This window comes from Rhinopithecus bieti, unplaced genomic scaffold (genome assembly GCF_001698545.2).
Source record: "Rhinopithecus bieti isolate Rb0 unplaced genomic scaffold, ASM169854v2 scaffold_115, whole genome shotgun sequence".
Taxonomy (NCBI): domain Eukaryota; kingdom Metazoa; phylum Chordata; class Mammalia; order Primates; family Cercopithecidae; genus Rhinopithecus; species Rhinopithecus bieti.
Genome location: NW_016803181.1, coordinates 567,245 through 589,269, shown reverse-complemented (window position 1 = coordinate 589,269; position 22,025 = coordinate 567,245). Strand labels below are relative to the sequence as shown.

The following is a 22,025-nucleotide window of genomic DNA, read 5'->3' as shown; positions in this document are numbered from 1 at the left end:
CCCACAGAAAGAGCAGTTGCTATTCAGCTCAATCCAGTAATTGCCAAGCAAGAATTTAGGTCTAATGCTGACATATTTTCTAATTTGAATTTTTCAAGAGAGAACTAGAAATTTGGATATTTATAGGAATTCACCTAATTTTTTAAATGTTGGCTAAGAAAAATCTTTAAACACTTTGTAAGCAAAAGGAGACCCATCTGAGAGCTTAATTTGTCCTGTAGGTCAGGGGTTCCTGACCCCCAGGCCATGGACGGCTCTGGTAGGTGGCTCGTTAGAAACAGGGCCCCAGAGCAGGAGGTGAGTGGCAGGCACAAGTAAAGCTTCATCTGTATTTGCAGCCACTGCCCTCACTCGCCTCACCACCTGAGCTCTGCCTCCTGGTAGATCAGCATCAGATTCTCACAGTAGTGTGAACCCTGTCATGAACTGCACATGCAAGGGATCTAGGCTGCACACTCCTTATGAGAATCTAATACCTGATGATCTGTCACTGTCTCCCATCACCCCTGGATGGAACCATCTAGTTGCAGGAAAACAAGCTCAGAGCTCCCACTGAGTCTACATTATGGTAAGTTGTATAATTATTTTGTTATATATTACAATGTAATAATAATAGAAATAAAGTACACAATAAATGTAACATGTTTGAATCATCCCGAACCCATCCCTCTCCATGGGTCTGTGGAAGAATTGTCTTTCATGAAACCAGTCCCTGATGCCAAAATAGTTGGGGACCGCTACTATAGGCCACCAGTTTTCAGCCTCGTGATACACAATGGTGTTCTTCTGTGTCTCTGATCCCTCTGCCTCCCTCCCTAGTTCCTCTTCCTCCTCCTGCCCCTCACTTATGGAAACAGACTTTCTGGATATTCTTTGGATGTGCTCTCTCCCTCTCCTCTGAACCACCACAGCACTTTACTTACAGCCTTCTATGAGCCTGGGCACGGTGGTTCATGCCTGTAATCCCAGCATTTTGGGAGGCTGAGGCAGGTGAATCTCTTGAGGCCAGGAGTTCAAGACCAGCCTAGGCAACACAGTGAGACCACATCTCTACAAAAAATTTTGAAAAATAGCTGGTGTGATGGCGTGCACCTGTAGTTCCAGCTTCTGGGGAGGGTGAGGTTGGAGGATCACTTGGGCCTGGGAGGTGAAGGCTGCAGCAAGCCATGATTGCACCACTGTACTTCCAGTCTGGGTGACAGAGCGAGACCTTGTCTCTTGAAGAAAATAAAGCTTCCTATGGCACTTGCCTGTGCTGTCTTGTCCACAGTTTTCTACATATACTCAATACCTCCCGTAAGGAAATACATTCTTTATGTCATTTATAATAATATAATTTGCTGAGTTCCGTGTCACTGTGCTAAACACTTTGTGTATATTAACTCAGCTACTCTTTACAAGAACCCTAAAGAATATTACTATTATTTTATAAATAAGGAAAACGAGGTTTAGAAAGCTTCTAATTAGTGCCCAAGTCCACAGAACTAGTAAATGTTAGAGCCAAATTTGAGGTGAGACTTTTTTTTTTAAATTATACTTTAAGTTCTAGGGTACAGGTGCACAACGTGCAGGTTTGTTACATATGTATACATGTGCAAATAATTTCCATCATTTTTTTTTTTCTTTTTTTTGGTGGTGGGGGACAGAGTCTTGCTCTGTCACTCAGGCTGGAGCACAGTGGCGCAATCTCAGCTCACTGCAAGCTCTGCCTCCCAGGTTCATGCCATTCTGCTGCCTCAGCCTCCCGAGTACCTGGAACTAGAAGCGCCCGCCACCACACCTGGCTAATTTTGTTGTATTTTTAGTAGAGACGGGGTTTAACCGTGTTAGCCAGGATGGTCTCGATCTCCTGACCTCGTGATTTGCCCACCTTGGCCTCCCAAAGTGCTGGGATTACAGGCGTGAGCCACTGTGTCCAGGCTGAAGTGAGACTTTCTGATTCCAAAGTATTTTATTTGCCTGATTCACCTTTAAGTTCTCTACAATTCCTTATATCCAGGAGCACTCAGTATGTGTTGAATCAACTGTTCAAAAACAGAAATTTATATTCCACTTAAAAGAAATTCTTAAGGAGAACATAGAATAATTACTGGTGAGTTAATGGTTTGCAGAAGAGTTAAAGTGAATATGAACTATGAATATTTGTAGATTAGCAATTGATTGGAACTCATTCATCAACTACACAGATACACAGGGTTTATTCAAGATACAGTGTATTTATACAAAAGTAGTCCAATCCAAAAATAATATCCCTAAAATACTTTGCCATGTTAGCATTTTTGCTTTGAAAATTCAATGTGCAATGCTGGTTTTAGTTAGAAATGAAGAAATGCCAAAGGGAAATTGAACAAAAGCTCAAAAGATATCTTTTTTCTTTTACATGCAAAAAGCATAAATTATTTCTTTTTAACAACTACAGTACATTTTTGTTTCCACATCCAATGGGAGTCCCAAAATGTTGTTTTCCCTTTTCTTTCCAAATATATGTTGTTTCACTAAAAACACATAATCTCAGTATGTAACAAAAATGTAATGTACTGGTTTTCCCTTTCATTACATTTAAAATATCTTATCTGAACCATAAAAGTGAACTCTGAAAATGTGATTTTGTTGATGATGAGAAAATGGGACCATATTCATGCTTTTTATTTGAAACCCAAATGGCCCAACAAATCTCTGAATTCTCTGTCTCTTTCAAGAAGAGGAGGAAACAAGGGTCACCAGGTCATTCCCATGCTGTATTTTTGCCAAAAATGCACCTTTTGGATGGCTCTATCAGTGCCTTGGACTTCACAGACTTCACTTCATTTGACAGTCATGAAAAAGACATTTTCTATATTTAAGATCATAGTTTAGCTCTGAGATTTCAGCTTCCCTTGAAATCTAACAACAACAAAAATAAACTGAAACATGAAAAGAACAAAGAGTATCTCTGAAACATTTTATTATTCTATGTAGGGTTCCTCCTTTTTGAAAAACAGAATTCAGTAACATAAATAAACTAGCCTAACTCATGTCAAAGTCCTGAGATATGGCCGGGCGTGGTGGCTCACGCCTGTAATCCCAGCACTTTGGGAGGCCAAGGCGGGTGGATCACGAGGTCAAGAGACAGAGACCATCCTGACCAACACAGTGAAATCCCATCTCTACTAAAAATACAAAAATTAGCCGGGCGTGGTGGCGGGCGCCTGTAGTCCCAGCAACTCGGGAGGCTGAGGCAGGAGAATGGCTTGAACCCGGGACGTGGAGGTTGCAGTGAGCTGAGATTGCGCCACTGCACTCCAGCCTGGTGATAGAGCAAGACTCCATCTTAAAATAAAATAAAATAAAATAAAAAACAAAGTCCTGGAATACATTCAAGTGAGGACAAAGATTCCAATTATCTCTGTTTTCCAAGAATTTTCATCCCACTGCAGAATTTCAAATCGATAGTGGGAATAACAGCATCACTACTGCGGTTTAAAGGATCAGAAGCAGCTGTTCTGTCCTTTATAAATACAACCAGTTACAAAACTGTTTCCTTGGAACACCTTCATACTGCTCCTTTCCCCTCAGGTTGCTTCAACTGGCATGAAGCTAGATCCCTAACCTTCAACTGACAGCTTAGAGAAGGTGCTTACTATAAATCAGAAGGATTACCTATAGGCTACTGAATTTAAATCTTTGGATGTTCCACGAAGATCACAGCCATCTACGACTGTACAGAAAATGATCTGGTGAAAACTTTTACAAAGCTGCTACAGGGTTATTAATCTCTTACGCAATCAGAAATTTTCTCCTCAGTCTACCACCCAAACCAAACCAGATGCCATGAAGTACTAAAATACAGGGGTGGGGGAGAAATTTACTTTTCTGATATGTCACACCTTCTGCCAGAATTTTTTTTTTTTTTTTGACAGGGAATCTCGTTGTGTTGCCCAGGCTGGAGCACAGTGGCATGACCTCAGCTCACTGCAACCTCCCACCTCCTGGGTTCAAGTGATTCCCCTGCCTCAGGCTCTCGAGTAGCTGGGATTACAGGCATGCACCACCACACTCAGCTAATTTTTGTATTTTTAGTAGAGATGGGATTTCATCATGTTGCCTGTTGGCCAGGCTGGTCTTGAACTCCTGACCTCAAGTGATCCACCCACCTTGGCCTCCCAAAGTGCTGGGATTACAGGCGTGAGCCACCACATCTGCTTTGTAAAAGAATATTTGAGGGAACTACTGACAGAAGAAAAAATTCATTTCAAAACTCTCATAGGAGAGAAGTCAACATAATGAGCTTCACTGCTTGATGTTAAATTAAAGGAGCGAAAAGAATGTGGCGGAGTAAAGGGCCAATGGCTGCCACTGCTAACACCTAGTGCCAGAGGAATAAAGAAAAATTAGACTCTCTAAGGACTCATGAGTGCCACATCAGCTTTCTTCCCTCCCCTCACTCTTGATCATGATCGAGATTTAGCTTAAATCATACAGATACAATAATATTAAAATAAATATTTCCTCAGTGACCCCATCCCAGAAAATTACCCAAATGAAAGAAAAGTGAGTAGAAAGTGGAAGTAATCAAAGGAATATACACACTGTTAGGAAACTAGGATCACTGGAAAAAGCAACTGGTTAACAATCAGATTGTAAAATTATGTGAACTAGCTTTAGCACACATTAACTTGAACAGTCTATGGGTTCTTCAAATACCTGATTATTCTGATTTTCAAGTCTTGGAGAAAAGCTGGAAATTGTTGGGAAGGCTGCAGAGAGTTCCTGGAGTTTTATATCAATTTCAGCAAGCTGCTGATGCTGGGTGACTGCCAGTGCATATCCTTTTACTGGGACCACCCAGCCAGACTGATCACCCTAAGAGGAAACAAGGGTCACCAGGTCATTCCCAGGCTATGTTTTTACCAAAATATACCTTTCAGGTGGCTACAACAATGCCCAGGACTTCACACAAACACACACACACACGCACGCACAAACACACACAAACAGAATTAACATTGGGTTAGTAAAAGAATATGAAATAGTTTCTGGTTTTGTTATCTGCCAGCCTGCATAAAGTATCTCCTAATATTTTGATGGGGGTTTCCCCTGTGGAACAAATCTCTTAGTTTCACAGTCTGGTTCTCATGACATTCTCATTTATCTACATTCAAAAAATGTTTTGTGGCATGTTAAGTAGGAAGAAAGTAGGTTTACCCTCTAATGGGACATGGTATTTTCAAACTCTGTTCCTTAAAAGTAACACAGGGTCTATAAAATCAGTTGCTTGGGTTTCACAAACTTAATTGATCATCTTTCATTCAACTAATATTTGTTCCATATTAACTCATAAAACCCATTCATTACATTCATTCAAAAATCTCATACTAGACACCTGCTGAACATATATATTATGCTAGGCACTGGTGATTCGATATGAATATCACAAGGTTCTGCCCTCAAGGAGTTCTCAATTTCTTGGCAGCAACAATTTTAACAAGGTGTGAAGAGTGCCGGTAAGCCCTGGGCACCATGGGAACCAGAGAGGATCAACTAACCTCTGTGGGCAGGAAAGGACTGGAGAAAACAGGACCTTAATCAAGGAAACACCATGATCAGGTCTGTATTTTAAAACTGGAACTACTGAGAGCAAGAGTGGAGGCAGAAAGCCCAGTTAAGAAGCAATAGTTATAATCTAGAACAAAAGTGCTGAATGACTGAACTAAGGAATGTTTTCTGGGAATACAGAACAGAATCCAGAGATATATAGGAAGCAGAATTTACAGAACCTGGAGGTAATTTTGTGGAAGAGTACAGGGAGACATAAAGATCAAGGATAAAGAACAAGTTCCTCAAGACACGGATGCCCACCGTCACCACTCCTATTCAACATAATACTGGAAGTCCTAATCAGAGTAATCAAGAAAGAGAAAAAAATAAAAGGCATTCAAATAGAAAGAGAAGAAGTTCAACTATCTCTGTTAGCAGATGACATGATTCTATACCTAAAAACCTACAGTCTCTGACCAAAAGCTCCTATATTTGACAAACAACTTCAGCAAGGTTTCAGGATACAAAATCAATGTACAAAAACCAACAACATTTCTATACACCAACAACATCCAAGCTGAGAGCCAAATCAAGAACGCAATTCCATTCACAAGAGCCATAAAAAGAACAAAATACCTAGGAATACAGCTAACCAGGGAGGTGAAAGACCTCTACAATGAGAATTAAAAAGCACTGCTCAAAGAAACCAGAGATGACACAAACAAGTGGAAAAATATTCCATGCTCATGGATAGGAAGAATCAGTATTGCTAAAATGGCCATACTGCCCAAAGCAATTTACAGATTCAATGCTATTCTAAAAACTACCAATGATCTTTTTAACAAAATTAGAAAAGCTATTTTAAAATTCATATGAAACCAAAAAAGAGCCTGGATAGCCAAGCCAATCCTAGGCAAAAAGAACAAAGGATGCATCACGTTACCTGACTTCAAACTATATTACAAGGCTACAGTCACCAAGACAGCATAGTACTAGTACAAAAACAGACACATAAACCAATGGAACAGAAGAGAAAGCCCAGAAATAAAGCCACACACATACAACCATCTGATCTTCAACAAAGTTGACAAAAACAAACAATGGGGAAAAGGACTCCCTGTTCAATAAATGCTGCTGGCATAACTGGCTAGCCATATGCAGAATATTGAAACCAGAATTCTTCCTTACACCTTACAAAAAATTGTACACCTTACAAAAATTAAGTAAAACCTAAATCTATAAAACCCTTGGAAGATAACCTAGGAAATACCATTGTGGACATAATCCCTGTCAAGGATTTCATAATGAAGATGCCAAAAGCAATTGCAACAAAAACAAAAGTTGACAAATAGGACCTCATTAAAGAGCTTCTGCACAGCAAAAGAAACTATCAATAGAGTAAACACAATTACAGAATGGAAGAAAATATTTGCAAACTATGCATTCAACAAAGGTCTAATATCCAGAATCTATAAGGAACTTAAGCAAATTAATAAGCAAAGAACAAATAACCCCATTAAAAAGTAAGCAAAAGACACAAATAGACAATTTTCTAAAGAAGACACATACATAGCCAACAAGCATATGAAAAAAACGCTCAACATCACTAATCATTTGAAAAATGCAAATCAAACCACAATGAGATACCATCTCACACCAGTCAGAAAGACCATTACTAAAAAGTCAAAAAAATGACAGATACTGTCAAAGCTGCAGAGAACAACACCTATACGCTGCTGGTAGGAATGCAAATTAGTTCAGCTATTGTGGAAAGCAGTGTGGCAAGTTCTCAAAGAACTTAAAACACAAGTACCATTCAACTCAGCAATCTCATTAATAGGTATATACCCAAAGGAATATAAATCATTCTACCATAAAGACATATGCATGCAGGCCGGGTGCAGTGGCTCATGCCTATAATTCCAGCACTTTGGGAGGCCAAGGCAGGTGTATGGCTTGAGCCCAGGAGTTCAATACCAGCCTGAGCAACATGACAAAACCTCGTCTTTACAAAAAAAGTTTAAAAATTAGCCAGATGTGGTGATATGCACCTGTAGTCCCAGATACTCAGAAGGCTGAGGTGGGAGGATCACTTGAGCCTGGGAGGTCGAAGCTGCAGTGAGCCATGACAACATCACTGCACTCCAACCTGGGTGACAGAATAAGACTGTGTCCCAAGGGGTGGGGGTGGGGGGAGGCACATGCATGCATATGTTCATCGCAGCACTATTCACAAAAATCAACCTAAATGCCTTTCAATAGACTGGATAAAGAAAATTTGGGACACACACACCATGGAATACTATGCAGCCATAAAAAAAATGAGATAACGTCCTTTGCAGCAACACAGATGCAACTGAAGGCCATAATCCTAAACAAAATAACACAGGAATGAAAACTCAAATACTGCACGTTCTCACTTATAAGTGGGAGCCGAACATTGAGTACACATGGACACAAAGAAGGGAACAACAGATACTGAGGCCTACTTGAGGGCAGAGGGTGGTAGGAGGGAGTGGATCAAAAAACTACCTATTGGGTACTATTCTTATTACCAGGATGATGAAATAATCTGTACACCAGAGTCCTGTGACATCCAATTTATCTGCAGAACAAACCTGCACGTGTACCCCTGAAGCTAAAATAAAAGTATTTTATTTGCTTAAAATAAACCACTTAAAAAATAATAAACTTTGTTATGGCCTTACCAAAAAAAAAAAAAAGAACAAGTTCCTGATTTTGTGAAGTAGGTGATGGTGTGATGGTGGTCACTTTATCCAAATTAGGGATTATATAGATGCAGTAGGTTTGAAGAGAAAGCTAATGAATTGTTTGGGACCTTTTGAAACTGGCAGACATCCCCCTAGGATATCCACAGATTATGTTAGGCAGTTAAATACATTTATGTGAAATTCAAGATAGAGACTTGGGATTGAAATAAATACACTTGACTTACCCACATATCTACAGTGGTTCAAACCCTGAGGGCTGTGAGAATGGATAAGGTCATAAACGGAAGCATTAGTGCAAAAAGAACACAGAAGAATCATGAAGAATATTTGGAGTAACGTGGTAAGTAGAGGGCAAAGAAACTTATTTCATACATTTTGATTTCAAGATACTAACACCAGGAATTAAGCCCTAGGTGACAATCAGAGGCATTACAGGTAAAAACTTTATGCACCAAGACTTTTATAATTTTATCCTCTTGACCCTGGCATTCACAGTCCCTGTTTCAGTGAAACCAAACAGTGTGTGAGTCTTGGCAGGGAAGGATCACAACAAGACACTCCTCCCCACTCTCTGACATCAAGAAGACAAACAAATGACCTAGATTCGGCTAATCAAAAGCAAACACCCTGAACCTTGAGGGACAGAAGCAAAGGTGCAGGGAAATGACTAATGGAGACAGTGATGGTAGCAGCAATGAGCAGCTCTTGGAGAACAAACATCTGGTGGCTGTGGAGCCAGGGCAGCCAGCCCCTAACTAGGCTGTTCCTAAAGTCATGTTCAGGGCTGCCTGGACATCTGCATGGTGTACAAACCTGGTTCCCCAAGCTTCCCATTGAGTCCATGGACTACTCACGACTCCCAATAAATTCATTTTGTGTTGCCTTAGCCAAAGTCCATCTTTGTTACTTGCAACCCAGAACAATGACTGATAAAAAATTTATTGCCATGCTATTTATAATAAAACATCTAAAAATAGGGAGAAAGTGGGTAGCTTATAGTATATCAATATAAGGATTATGATATAGTCATAAATGTTTTTAAATACACTTGTAAGTTGGTATAAAGAAATTGAGCCTCAGTGAGGTTCAGGTAGCTAAAGCCACACAACTCTAATAAACTGACAGAATTCCAGGTTCTGATTTAAATTCCATTGCTCTCCGTTGAAAATAAACATGGACAGCTTAAAAAAAAAAAGAAAGTTATACATAATTTTTAAAATATATTACCTACTCACTCACAAACTCTAGTAATTTTTCCTAAGTAAAGGTGATGTTAATACCATATAGCCTAAATGATAAATAACAAAGAATCACAGAAAAGTAAAACTATGAAATCAATGATGGAATAGTGGCTAATAGATTTTAAATTCTTGTCTGAATGGGATTATTTTCAAATGACACTGAAGTTAAAAGAGCATGTCAGATTAAATTCCACAGAAATGTAAATGTTTCATGCACTACACCATTACAGAAATAATGTATGTAAGAGGCAGTAAATGGCATCCTTTTTTTCTACCTGTCTAGCACCTCTACACACCCTTGCTATGTGTGGGGAACTTCTAGCTTTTAGGAATCTTACCTTTCCAAGATAGAACAGAAAATGCTCTTCACCAGCATCCTTTACAGCTAGGGTTCATGCAGGTAACTAAGGGTCTACACCACCAGACTCCTCAACTCAGTACTACTAGATGTGAGTGACCTGAGATCTGATCCAAACCCATTTCACTGGTGAGGGTGGTAGTAGAGACATCTAGCTTAAGGGGTGCCACTCATTGCAAGTGTGAGTTCCCAACATAAATGAAAATATTTTTTAAATTCTAAATAAGTATCCTAGAGCAATAGTCCCCAACATTTTTGGCACCAGGGACAGGTTTCTTGGAAGACAATTATTCCATGGACTGGGGGGCACGGGGTTAGAAAGGATGGTTTCAGGATGAAACTGTTCCACCTCAGATCATCAGGCATTAGATTCTCAAAAAGAGCAGACATCCTAGATCCCTCCCATGTGCAGTTCACAATAGGGTTCGTGCTCCTGTGAGAATCTAATGCTGCGGCTGATGTGACAGGGGGCTCAGCTCAGGTGGTAATGCTCGCTAGCATACCGCTCATCCCCTCCTGCTGTGCAGCCCAGTTCCTAACAGGCCATAGGACCAACAGGTACCAGTCCCCTGTCGTAGAGAGATTCAAGAGAAGGTTACATCCATAAAATTACGCATGACGGCTGGGCACGGTGCCTCGCGCCTATAATTCCAGCACTTTGGGAGGCCAAGGTGGGCGGATCACCTGAGGTCAGGAGTTTGAGACCAGCCTGGCCAACATGGTGAAACCCTGTCTCTACTAAAAATACAAAAATTAGTACGGTGCAGTGGCACGGTACGTAACAGTACTTTGGGAGGCTGGGCAGTGAGAATCATGAACCTGGGAGGCAGAGCTTGCAGGAGCCGAGAATCGTGCCCTTGCACTCCACCTGGGGCCGACAAGAGTGAAACTCCATCTCAAAAAAAAAAAAAAAAAAAAAAATTATGCATGCCACTAAAAGAACCCAGAGAACAAGGGTTCAGGGGGAATTAAAACAAATTATCATTTTATCACTTTCTTTAAGTTGTGCATTTCTTGTCAAGATGAGATGTGGGGGCACTTCATAAAGGAAAGGCATTCCAAACACAGAGATTTAAAAGACACAGGAGCACTTTGAGGAACAGCAGAGTCTGGTATGATTTGGAGATATAGTAAATAGGTTCTTCTTCAATTTTCTAAACTTTCTGGCACTGCTTCTTCCTCTGAATTTCTATTTACATTTGCCACCTCCATCTGACTCTAGAATTTCTGTATGTTCACCTCCCCAATCAGTAAAAGAGGACTTGCAGAAAGAACGCTCAGTAATATTAGTATGTACTATATTATATTTTTTTTTTTTTTTTTTTTTTTTTTTGAGGATGGTGTCTCGCTCTCGCTCTGTTGCCCAGGCTGGAGTGTGGTGGCACAATCTTGGCTCACTGCAACTTCCACCTCCCAGGTTCAAGCGATTCTCCTGCCTCAGCCTCCTAAGTAGCTGGGATTTACAGGCGTGCGCCACCACACCTGGCTAATTATTATATTTTTAGTAGAGATGGGGTTTCGCCATATTGGCCAGGGTGGTCTCAAACTCCTAGCCCCAAGTGATCGTCCCGCCTTGGCCTCCCAAAGTGCTGAGATTACATGAGTGAATCATCACGCTGGGTCTAAAAACAATTGTCTTTAAAAATCTCAAAAGAGAACTGCGTGGCTATGCAGCAGAATAGACATGGTTGAAACCCAACTTGGAAAACTGTATAATGAGCTCATATGTACAAAATGGCAAGAAAGGTTAACATTATGAGAAAGATGTTATAAGACCTGGAAGAGAGATCTAAGAGGTCCTATAGCCATCTGTGGCAGACACTGTCTACTGACTGACATGATCCCCATTTCTACCTCTACTACAAAAAAAGAGAAAGTCATATACCTGACTCCTCCTTCTCACTTGCAGCAACATACTGAACAAATGGCTATGTGTACAGCTTGGCCGGTGAGATGCATGTAGAAGTCCTGGGGACACCATTCCATCCCCAGTGAAAAAGCAAAGCCTCAGAGGAGAGTCTCTTCGCTCTTTATCCTTCCCTCCTTCCATCTGCCTGGAAGATGGACACACTGCCTACAGATGCAGCGGCAGTCTTGCAAATCTAAAGACAAAATCCACAAAGGAACGCAGAACCCGAGGACAGAAAAACATGAGCTGCTCACTCCTGGATTTCTTGTTACCCCATTTACAGGTATCCCAAAAGGAGAAAAAAGAGATGATGGAAAGGAAGAAATAATAGAAGATAAATTTCTGAGCTGAAGGAAGATTTAAGCCTTCAGATAGAAAGAGCCTACAAGGTACCAAGCAGGAACTGAAATGTTTTTAAAGACACACACAAACATAATCTGATAAAATCGTGAGCTCCAAAATAAGGGGAAAATCCTACATGCTTCAATAGAGAAAGGATTTTGCACGCAGAATTTAGTTATCTGCTAAGCTAACATTCAAATGAGGAAAAAATAAATATTTGAATACACAAACACTCAAAAATTATCCACACTCCACCATTTCTTGGTGCAAAATTTTTCAAAAAAGTTCCAGAAAAATAATTCAAGGAATGACTTATACAAATAAATGATTTGTTGAGTCCAAACACACAGTTAATGGTGTGGCTAAACATTTTGGCTACCTTTTGTTGAGAGAGATTCCTAACATACAAGAAGCGTACTGTTTTTAAAGGTTAAGATTAAAATGTGTATTATTCCAGAACTAAAAGTCCAGATGATTTCAATATATCCTGGAGGAAAGAAAATGAAACACAAGGGAAATAAAAGTACACCAAAGATCCAATCTTGTTAAAATGTGAAATTTCAGAAACTAATTATTGAAGTTGAAAAGAAAATATGAATTTTAATGTATTTTTAAAACTTGAAGGTTAACAGTACCAGATCAGAAATAGGATATTAAGTTTCCAAACCACAAGAGGATAGGGAGATAAACAAAAACAAATACGATAAATAAAATATAAAGTTTGATGTCAGGAAAAGATTCAAAAAGTATGTGATCATAATGATTATGAGTAAATTAAATATCTCATATTGATAATAACAAAAGATAAAGGATGAAGAAACAATTAAAGGTAAAGACACAAAAGCAACAGCAAAAGCCCAGCTACACAATACCTGTAAAAGATCAAAAACTAAAATGACAGACATGACCTTAAAATAGAAAGACAAGACATAAATACTAACAAAAATAATGTGCAAAAGGCAGTATTATTAACAAAAAGTCATTATGAAAGCATTCCTAGAATGTATAAAGAAAATCTATCGCCATAGTTCGATATGCAGTTAGACCATGGGTAGCAGTACCCAACTTCACAATTAATAACAAAACCAGAATGAAACCCAGATCCCTTAATTCTTACTGGTAACTAAGCTTTTGTTAATAAAGCAGACACATTACAGTTATGTGTCGCTTAATGACAGGGATATATGTTCTAAGACAGGTATCACTAGGCAATTCTGTCATTGTGCAAAAATCATCAGGTGTCCTTCCCAAACCTAGACGGTAGAGTGTACTACACACCTGGGCCACATCGTAAAGCCTATTGCTCCCGGGCTATAAACCTGTGCAGCATGTTTTGTAGTTACTGTGTTGTAGGTGATTGTAACACAATGGGAAGTATTTGTGAATCTAAACATATTAAAACATAGAAAAGGTACAATAAAAATATGGTATAAAAAATTTTAATGGCACACCTGTATAGGGCACTTAACCATAAGTGGAGCTTGCAGGACTGGAAGCTGCTCTGGTGAGTCAGTGCTTGAGTGGTGAGTGAATGTGAACGCCTAGGGCATTACTGGCTGCTACTGTAGACTTTATAAACACTGTACACTTACGCAACACTAAATTTATTTTTAAATATCTTTATTTAGTAATAAATGAATTTTAGTTTACTATAACTTTTTTACTTTTAAAACTTTTAAATTTGTTTAACTTTTCACTCTCTTAAAACACTTAGCTTAAAACACAAACACAGTATACAGCTGCAGAGAAATATTTTCTTTCTTTACAAGCTTTTCCTATTTTAAAATTTTCTTTTTTTATTTTTAAGATTTTGTGAAAAACTAAGACACAAATGCACATACCAGCCTAGGCCTACACAGGGTCAGGATCATCAATATCACTGTCTTCCACTCTATATCTTGTCCCACTGGAAGGTCTTTAGGGCAGTAACACGCATGGAGCTGTCATCTCCTATGATAACAATGCCTGCTTCTGAAATTCCTCCTGAAGGACTTGCCTGAAGCTATTTTATAATTCACTCTTTTATATGTAAGTACAAGGAGCACACTCTAAAATACAGAGCTACAGTGTCACTAGGTGACAGGAATTTTTCAGCTCCATTATTATCTTATGGGAGCACTGCCATATAAGAATGTTGACCAAAACATCATTATGTGGCACATGACTATACCATGAATCAGCGAAGCTAAAATATCTCAGAATTATGTGGGCATTTAGCAGTTTCCCTCACCCACCCATTTCCCCTACTTCATCAGCCCCAGGCATAGCAACACCTTCACCTGCTCCTAGACACAGCCCCCGCAGGGACCTCACCATCTCAGGAAGGATTATTTAGAGGATTATTATCTGTGATATTCTATAGACATGTTTTTGGTTTTTGGTGGAAGGGAGGGATATTTTGTTTGCCCACGCTGAACTTTTTAAAATAGGAACAGTTGTGAACATGTTACAAGTTTAATATTTCCCACAAAAAATCTGAATTTCTAACTTTCCTTGAAAAATTGGAGGATCCAGGCAGGCCTGGCCTGAGATTTCCATGCAGCAGCCACCAGCGGACAGATTGTTAGCTCCCACTGGATGGGCACGCCCTCCCCTGTGGGCCACAGGGATCACTGCACACACACTGCTTTTGAACCTCCAGCAAAAAAACTACGCTCTGAATCTCTGTGTCCCTAGATGTGGAAACGAAGACAAGGATTCTTGTTCAAGTGATTCATTGGGAGAGTGCCTTTGGGACCAGGGACGTGAGGAAAACAGCTGAGGCCAAGGGCACAGGGCCAAGCGAGGATGTGGTCTCAGCTGAAGACCACCTTCAGTCTGATCCCTGGGGAAGCTCTGGAGGACACAACGCCCCACAGAGCTAATCTCACCTTTAGGTAAGGGGCCCGGGGTGAGGAGGGAGTGATATCCTGGGCTGTTTGGCTCAGGGAAATTCTCCGGGGAAGGGGACAGCTGTGCACCCTTAGCACAGGGCTGAGGCATGGATGCACAGACAGGTGTCAGGGAAAGGGGATAGGGGCAGGGTGCCAGCAGCATTCAATCCATCATGTCCTTATTAAATGCAGGGGAATACAAGATATACAAAAGAGCTAAGTGCTTCAAGGAACATATAGGAGAGTGTATTTCTTCATGGAAGCAAATAATATTCCTCAAGTTTAATATGTAAACAAGTGCAAACAGTGGGCCACAGCACTCTTTGGGTGACCTTCCTGGGCCCTATAAATACCTGCATTTGCCCCACCCCACCCCCATTACATGCTGTTCCCCTCTTTCAGTTTAGTCTGTCCCCACCCAGACTTATCACCATAAGCAGGCCCTCCTGTTAACCCCAGGACTCCCCAGGGAAGTGACTGCCCAAAGTTAACTGGGCAGGAACAGGATGGAATTCTTTAGGATTACTGAAGACTACACTGAAACACCACAAAACCAGTTTAGGGACAGTAAGAAAAGGGGACAGAAAAACGCACTCATATGTCATCAGTAATAAGTACATCACATCACAGGCAGAAGTTATTTTGATAACCAATGTGTAAACACTCTTAGCATGACATTAAATAATCTTCTGAAAGTCAATAAAGAATTGACCAAGAATAAATTTGAAAACTTCAATAAAAATAATTGTACAAAACAGGATTAAAAAAATTAACTTGTATGTTAAGTTCAGAGGTACATGTGCAGGTTTGTTACCACAGGTAAACTGTGTCATGGGGGTTTATTGTGCAGACTATTTTTTACCCAGGTATTAAGCCTAATACTCATTCGTTATTTTTCCTGATCCTCTCCCTCCTCCCAGCCTCTACTCTCCGACAGGCCCCAGTGCGTGTCACTCCCCTCTATGAGTCCATGTGTTCTCATCATTTAGTTTCCACTTAAAAGTGAGAACATGCGGTATTTTGTTATCTGTTCTGTGTTAGTAAAACAGGATTTTTTTTTAAGTCAGAGAATAATGTCTCAGAATCTGAAAAATTATTGTAAATTTGTGCTACTGTGTCAGTAATATGATTTTTTAAAATCAAAATTAAGAAGTGTAGAGTTCTCTATCAGAGTTTACGTACCTCAGAACTGGAGAGCCCGGAATCTTTCTCATCCAAGTCCTTCAAAAGTTCAACCAGCCTTTTCTTCTCTCTCTCAATCATAACCACTGGGTGTCTTGATTCCTTGGCCAACTACAGAATTTATTAATGGAAATATTATATAATCAAAGAAAATCATAGTTCAGGAAAATAAAAACGGAATCTGAGACTTCTACACTACAGATACACAAAGTGAAAAGTTGCGAGATTAGGCATTCTACATTTGCTAGGTAATTTTATTTTACACAAAAATTTTTGTATAGGGCCATTCTCTAATATCCAAAGATATCCCTAAAAGCAGGCCTTCCTGTTAACCATTCCAACAGACATTTTATTAAAAAATAATACGAGCAGTTTTCAAACCTCTCTATCATAGATAAAAAAATATAAATGCAAAAACCTCCTTCCTGAGACATTTGGAAGAAATCTTCTTGCCACTTTCTTTAGGGTACTGATCCACTAAATGAAAGTGCTTTTAAATGTCAAGACTATCATATGAGGAATTTAAATATTCAGTTACTATTAAAAAGGGGAAAGAGAAATCTACAGTAGACCTGCTGTGTCAGCAAGAACCTGGATAAGGGGGGAACTCTACTGCTCTAGGAAAATTGAGCAGTAAATCAACATACAACGGGCCAATGCAAAGACAGAGACAGATCAAGATGGAGAAGGTTTCCTGAAGAAGATCATATGAACGTGGAGCACAAAAGTCGAGCGTCCCAGAGGCCAGTCCTGGCAGTGGCAGGCTGTCCCACGAATCCAGTCTGCCTGGAAATGATCTGCCAATTATGGGGAAAGCATCAGGCTTGAAGTGTAAAAAGTTACTTAACTCTCTCTCGTCAATACTCCACACTTGCCCATGCAGTTTTCTAGAGACTTTGTTCAAGGGGTGTGCAGAGCTTCTGTCCTCCTCACTACATCTGTTGTTGCAAATTAATTAATTCGCATTCTGGTCTAACCCAGCAACCCCTGTGCCCTTGTTTAGTGTAAGTCTGCCTTAAAGACAAACCAAGTCAGGCTGCAAGGCCTGTAGGACCAAAGATGAGTGCTTGAAGCAGAAGCTAATCAAGGCCAGTGACCAGCTGCCGGGAGGTTCAGCGAAGAGGCAGACAACCAGTTGGCTTCTCCAGTCCAGCTGCTGCCAGGAGCATTTTCCATTCAAAGTTGTAAATGTACTACCTATAAAATCAGTCTTATTACTTAAAAAAAAAAAAAGTTTTACTAATATGCAACTTAAAATCTGAGAAAAATTGTCCAAAGCTATTATCTAAATAAATGTTTTGCAAATTGCAGGAAATAGACTATTTCTGGATAGTGAAATAAATGATAGATGCACCTAGCAGTTTTAAAAAGAGATAGGATAGGATAGGATGTAATGGGTTGAACATAGAAATAATGAAGTACTGGTTTATAAAAGTTTTCTTTTATTATATCTACTAATTCAATCATTTATACATTTATGATGGTTGAAAAGATATTTCAAGACACTGAACTGAAAAAACTATTGCCATTTTTTCAGCTCATTTAGCCCCAAATTCTTGCTTCTGAATTTCTAAGTACATACCTCAATGTTTCTCTTAATAAAATCCTGGTTGTGTTTACCCCTGAGCTCAATCTTTTCTGTATTTGAGAAAGGTTTCTTTCCTGCTTTGATCAATGACTCATTTCTTTCCACATCACAGGTAAAATCTAATATTAAGAAAGTTCAAAAATTTTCATAATTAAAAGTGTCAATTATGCTAAAAGCCCACTTTAAGCATATATTAAAGTATATAAGAAATAAAACACACACAGAAGAACTAACTTCTACATTCCAGATCCAGAAATCTCATATATAACGGAGATCTATTCTTAAAAAGATAAATGTGCTACTATAACTTCGAATGAAGTTCTCATAAAACTTCTTGTGTAATTCATTATCATGTACCAAACTTCTTCCTGTTGATTCCATGAGAATGATGGGAAATATCAATAGAACTTCAAGACAGACATGAGACAAAGAAATTGCTGATGTTAGGGAGACTTTAAAATATATATTTTATTTCAGTCTTGACACAAAACAAAAATTTCCCTAAAGACTAGGTCATCCCTGCTATTCTATTAATTTGCCATCACCCCTTCTGAACAGTGCATTTTGTTTAGCCTGTCTTTTGAGTAAGGTCTGGGAATTAGTGTCCCACGTCCTGGCTCCCATCTATACAAAACCCTAGAGCCCATCTCAGTTGGCCAATTTTCCTCAACCATTCAGAAGAGGCTTAAGTCAATGCCTGAGATATTCAGACACTGAGTGCTCAAAATAAGAATAAGAAAAATATTTGTGGATTCATATTCCCCTTTATAAAATATCTCATTTTCTCTGTGTCACATTAAAATATTTTAAAACAAGATCATGTGAGCCCTTAATTAAAGCTCTGAAAATATGCACGCAGAAGGAACGTCTCCTTAAACAGTACATGCAGTTCGCCCTACAAAACAGGATGCGTTTCCACATTAAAGTCCACAAAAGAAAAAAACACCAGTCACAAGCTCAATCCAGACAAAGTTTACAGAAAAGTTAATTTTGTTCTCTAAGGGAGGTTACCTGAACAAAAAGGATGAAGTGAGCTAGTCAATTGGTGTGTTTATAGCTAGTTACGAAAAAGTCAATACAGATGTAACCATTTTTTGATGAAAATAGCTGGAAAGAAGGAGGGAAAGAGTAAGATCTCTTGATTAAAATTCTTTTCAAATAAAAGTAGCTTTGAGTAAAAAAAATATTTTACTCAAATTTAAGTTATATAAGCTTACAGGCAAATAAACCTACTTTTTAAACCTGGGGTTTTATTTTTTAACAGTCACATAATTATCTTTTAAATCAACTACCAATAGTTAAAGTATGAGTTACCTTTTTGGCAAGTGGCCTAATAGATACAAGATATAACACTTCTTTCCATAATTCAAGTTGTATACAGTCTTTTAAGTTGAAATACGAGGTTTGTTTATTCATTCAGCTGAAGTTTCATATACTAGTAAGCAATACAACATTTAAAAAATACAAATTGAACACAGCCACGTCTCTATTTATCATAGAGCTTCTTTAAAATACATTACTAATAAATAGTAGGGAAAACACATTGGGTTATCTGGCCAGAACTGTCTTCACTGTACATGTCCTCTTCTCCTCTCCAGTCTGGCAGTGATATAGCTGCCATGTTCCTACAGACCCCAAACCTCGCTGGGTTGGACAAGTTGGTTGAGCCAGGGGTAGGCCCCTGACCCAGCTGGATCACTCAGGCTCTTCTCTAGGATTGCAGAATTGAGCCAACCTCTGAATGACTAACCACAGCATATGCTCTTGGGAACCAAAGAAAGCTGCCTCCCACCAAAATCCTTTTCACAGATTTGTTTCTGCTTAAGCCAGGTTTTCATTACTTGCAGCCAGCTTTTTAAAAAACTCTTTAATATTATACAAAATGTCAAGCATCCAAAGTAGAACATGCTACAACAGATTCTCAACAATTAGCTGCAACAATGACCAGTCTTGTGTCATCCTGAACCCTACTTGCTTCCACTTACCTTTGGATTAAATTACATGAACTGATTTCATTTATGAATATTTCTGTATACAGCTAGTATTCCCTTGTGAAAATATGTATAATCACACAAATTAAAACATACCTTTACTGAGTTTCTGCATCTGCTTTTCATATTCTTCTGGAGGGATCTGAGTATGAAACACGGAGGCAAAGGTGTCTTGATTCTCATGAAAAGGACCTGCTGATTTAAAAAATCAGTGCTCACAAACTAAATTAAGAAATTGTCTACAAAGTTGTTTTTAAAAGATAACATTTAATATTCTCTCCAGTGTTCCTCAATCCCCCCCAGACATACAAATTTCTTAAGACAATGTCAATGTCACCTCCAAGTAGAAATAACAATCATCTTTGTACACAGGAGCCAATGAAACAAACTATAGAAGCTAAGATAGTTAAACAGCATTTCCCTAGAACTTAAGCACAAAAATATGGGTAACAGTGTGCTAAAATATCACATTAACTCTCCAGAGACAATGCACCCAAATCTTGATGTTCATAATACAGAGAATATGCACACTGAGTAAATATAATTGTGATTTTCTTTAGGTCCTCAAGGTGGAGACTTCAAATATGTGATCAGTCATTAAGATGAAAGCATGTGAGAGATAACTTGGGAGACTCTTAGCAATTAACTTTCTTCTTTTCTAATGTATTTTCTTGGCACCTCCACAAAGAAAATAGGACATTGTGTTTTTCAACTTCTTTGTTTCAATGTAGTTTATTTTATGATCTCCTACTAGCTGATTTGGACACTGTATATTTCCAAGATGCTGCTAACATAAACATTTTATTATAAGTGTGTCTCTATACCCTAATGTGAGAGAATCTGCCAGGTTGTGGCACAGAAATGGTTCTGCCTCAGAAAACATGGGACGTATTGAGGATATTACAGGATCCACCACCTCTCCCGGAAAGTGAACCAAGTTCAGACACTCTCTATGAGCTGATACAGACAAAGGAAGCAGGCAGAAGATACATTTACCCTCAACACACAACCACCAAATTCAAAACACAAAATTTCTGCTATAAACACTAATTCATCAACTCCAATTCCCTAATTTGGAATTCATAATAACGATTTATGAACTGGGGTTGACATTACCCTGTTAGTCTTTGTACAATCTTTGATGAGTTAATCAAGCACATTTGTGGTGTAAGCCTGGGGAGAGAGAGGTCAACCACTTAGAAAACAAAAGGTTTAAAATTGTTTTGAACCTTCATTTTTTTGGTGCAACCACTATTATTAAGAGATCTTGAATATTCATTACAAGTAGGCTCAGCAAGTCAGTAATTTGGCAACATTTTATTATCAGTTTAAGTTACATTTACATCATAGTCCTGAAGTGGTAATATATTTATTTTCTATCCCATATTCCTTTAGGATAACTGTTTCACTCAATTTTATACTAAAACATCTGTAAAGACATAAAAATATGAAAATTTACAATACTGCAAACCCTCGCAGGTGATCAGCGACTATCTGAGGCCAGTGTCACACAGGTGGTAAGAAGAAGGTGAAATTACTCTTGTGACCCTGTGGCTCTTTGCCTATCATCCCAGTGGTACTCACTGCCTCAGACAGAGGTGGGTACTACCTACAACAAAGGTGCCATCGATCAGCTTTGAGTTTAAAAGACAACAGTTTTAAAAGTTGGGCATTCAGTTGCGAGAGCTTAACCCTTAAGGAAAAAAAAAAATTCTGAATTCCAAAAGTTGCCCTTTAGAAAGTTCTTCCTTCTTTCTCAAAAATAATGTAGAAGAAATTATGGAATTAACCATTTAGTAGCCATCATAATAATTGACTCAGGTAAGTATCGTCAATGAACGATAAAACTAGTGGGTGACAGTTTGAGGAATAATAGGATAACAGCCTCAAAGCATCTATCTCCCCACAAGATAATTTATTAATTACCAAAGGAAAAATAGTAACTTTACCATGGAGAAACCTGGTAGACACCATTTTCATCTAAAGTTAACATTGTGAGTATCGGGACAAGCACCATCATGCATTTCCTGATCTGATCCATTGAGAAGGACACTATCACTCCTGTGGGATTCCTGCCAAAAACACATAACCTGAACCTAACTGAGCAGACACCAACCAACCCAAACTAGAGGACATGGTACAAAATAATAGGCCTACTATCTTCAAAAATGCCTACGTCATAAAACACAGAGACTAAAAGGTATGACGGGAATGTAAGCCAGTCTGAGGTTTTTCTTCTGCTATAAAGGATATTAGTGGGACAACTGGCAAAATCTCAATAAAGCCTATTGA

General features: G+C 38.9%; 1 protein-coding gene across 5 annotated transcripts in view; it reads right to left on the bottom strand.

The window, feature by feature from the left end:
- FSIP1 (fibrous sheath interacting protein 1) overlaps window positions 1-22,025 on the bottom strand; it is a 202,575-nt gene that overhangs the window by 136,193 nt on the left and 44,357 nt on the right. For 4 of the 5 annotated variants that reach the window (XM_017868057.1, XM_017868067.1, XM_017868048.1 and 1 more), the window contains 4 exons: window positions 19,830-19,928; window positions 17,737-17,861; window positions 16,155-16,265; window positions 4,684-4,842 (listed from right to left, as the gene is read on the bottom strand). In XM_017868057.1, the coding sequence (XP_017723546.1) occupies window positions 4,684-4,842; window positions 16,155-16,265; window positions 17,737-17,861; window positions 19,830-19,928 (494 nt within the window). The remainder of the gene's footprint in view (window positions 1-4,683; window positions 4,843-16,154; window positions 16,266-17,736; window positions 17,862-19,829; window positions 19,929-22,025) is intronic. The other variant, XM_017868075.1, reaches the window with a different exon arrangement.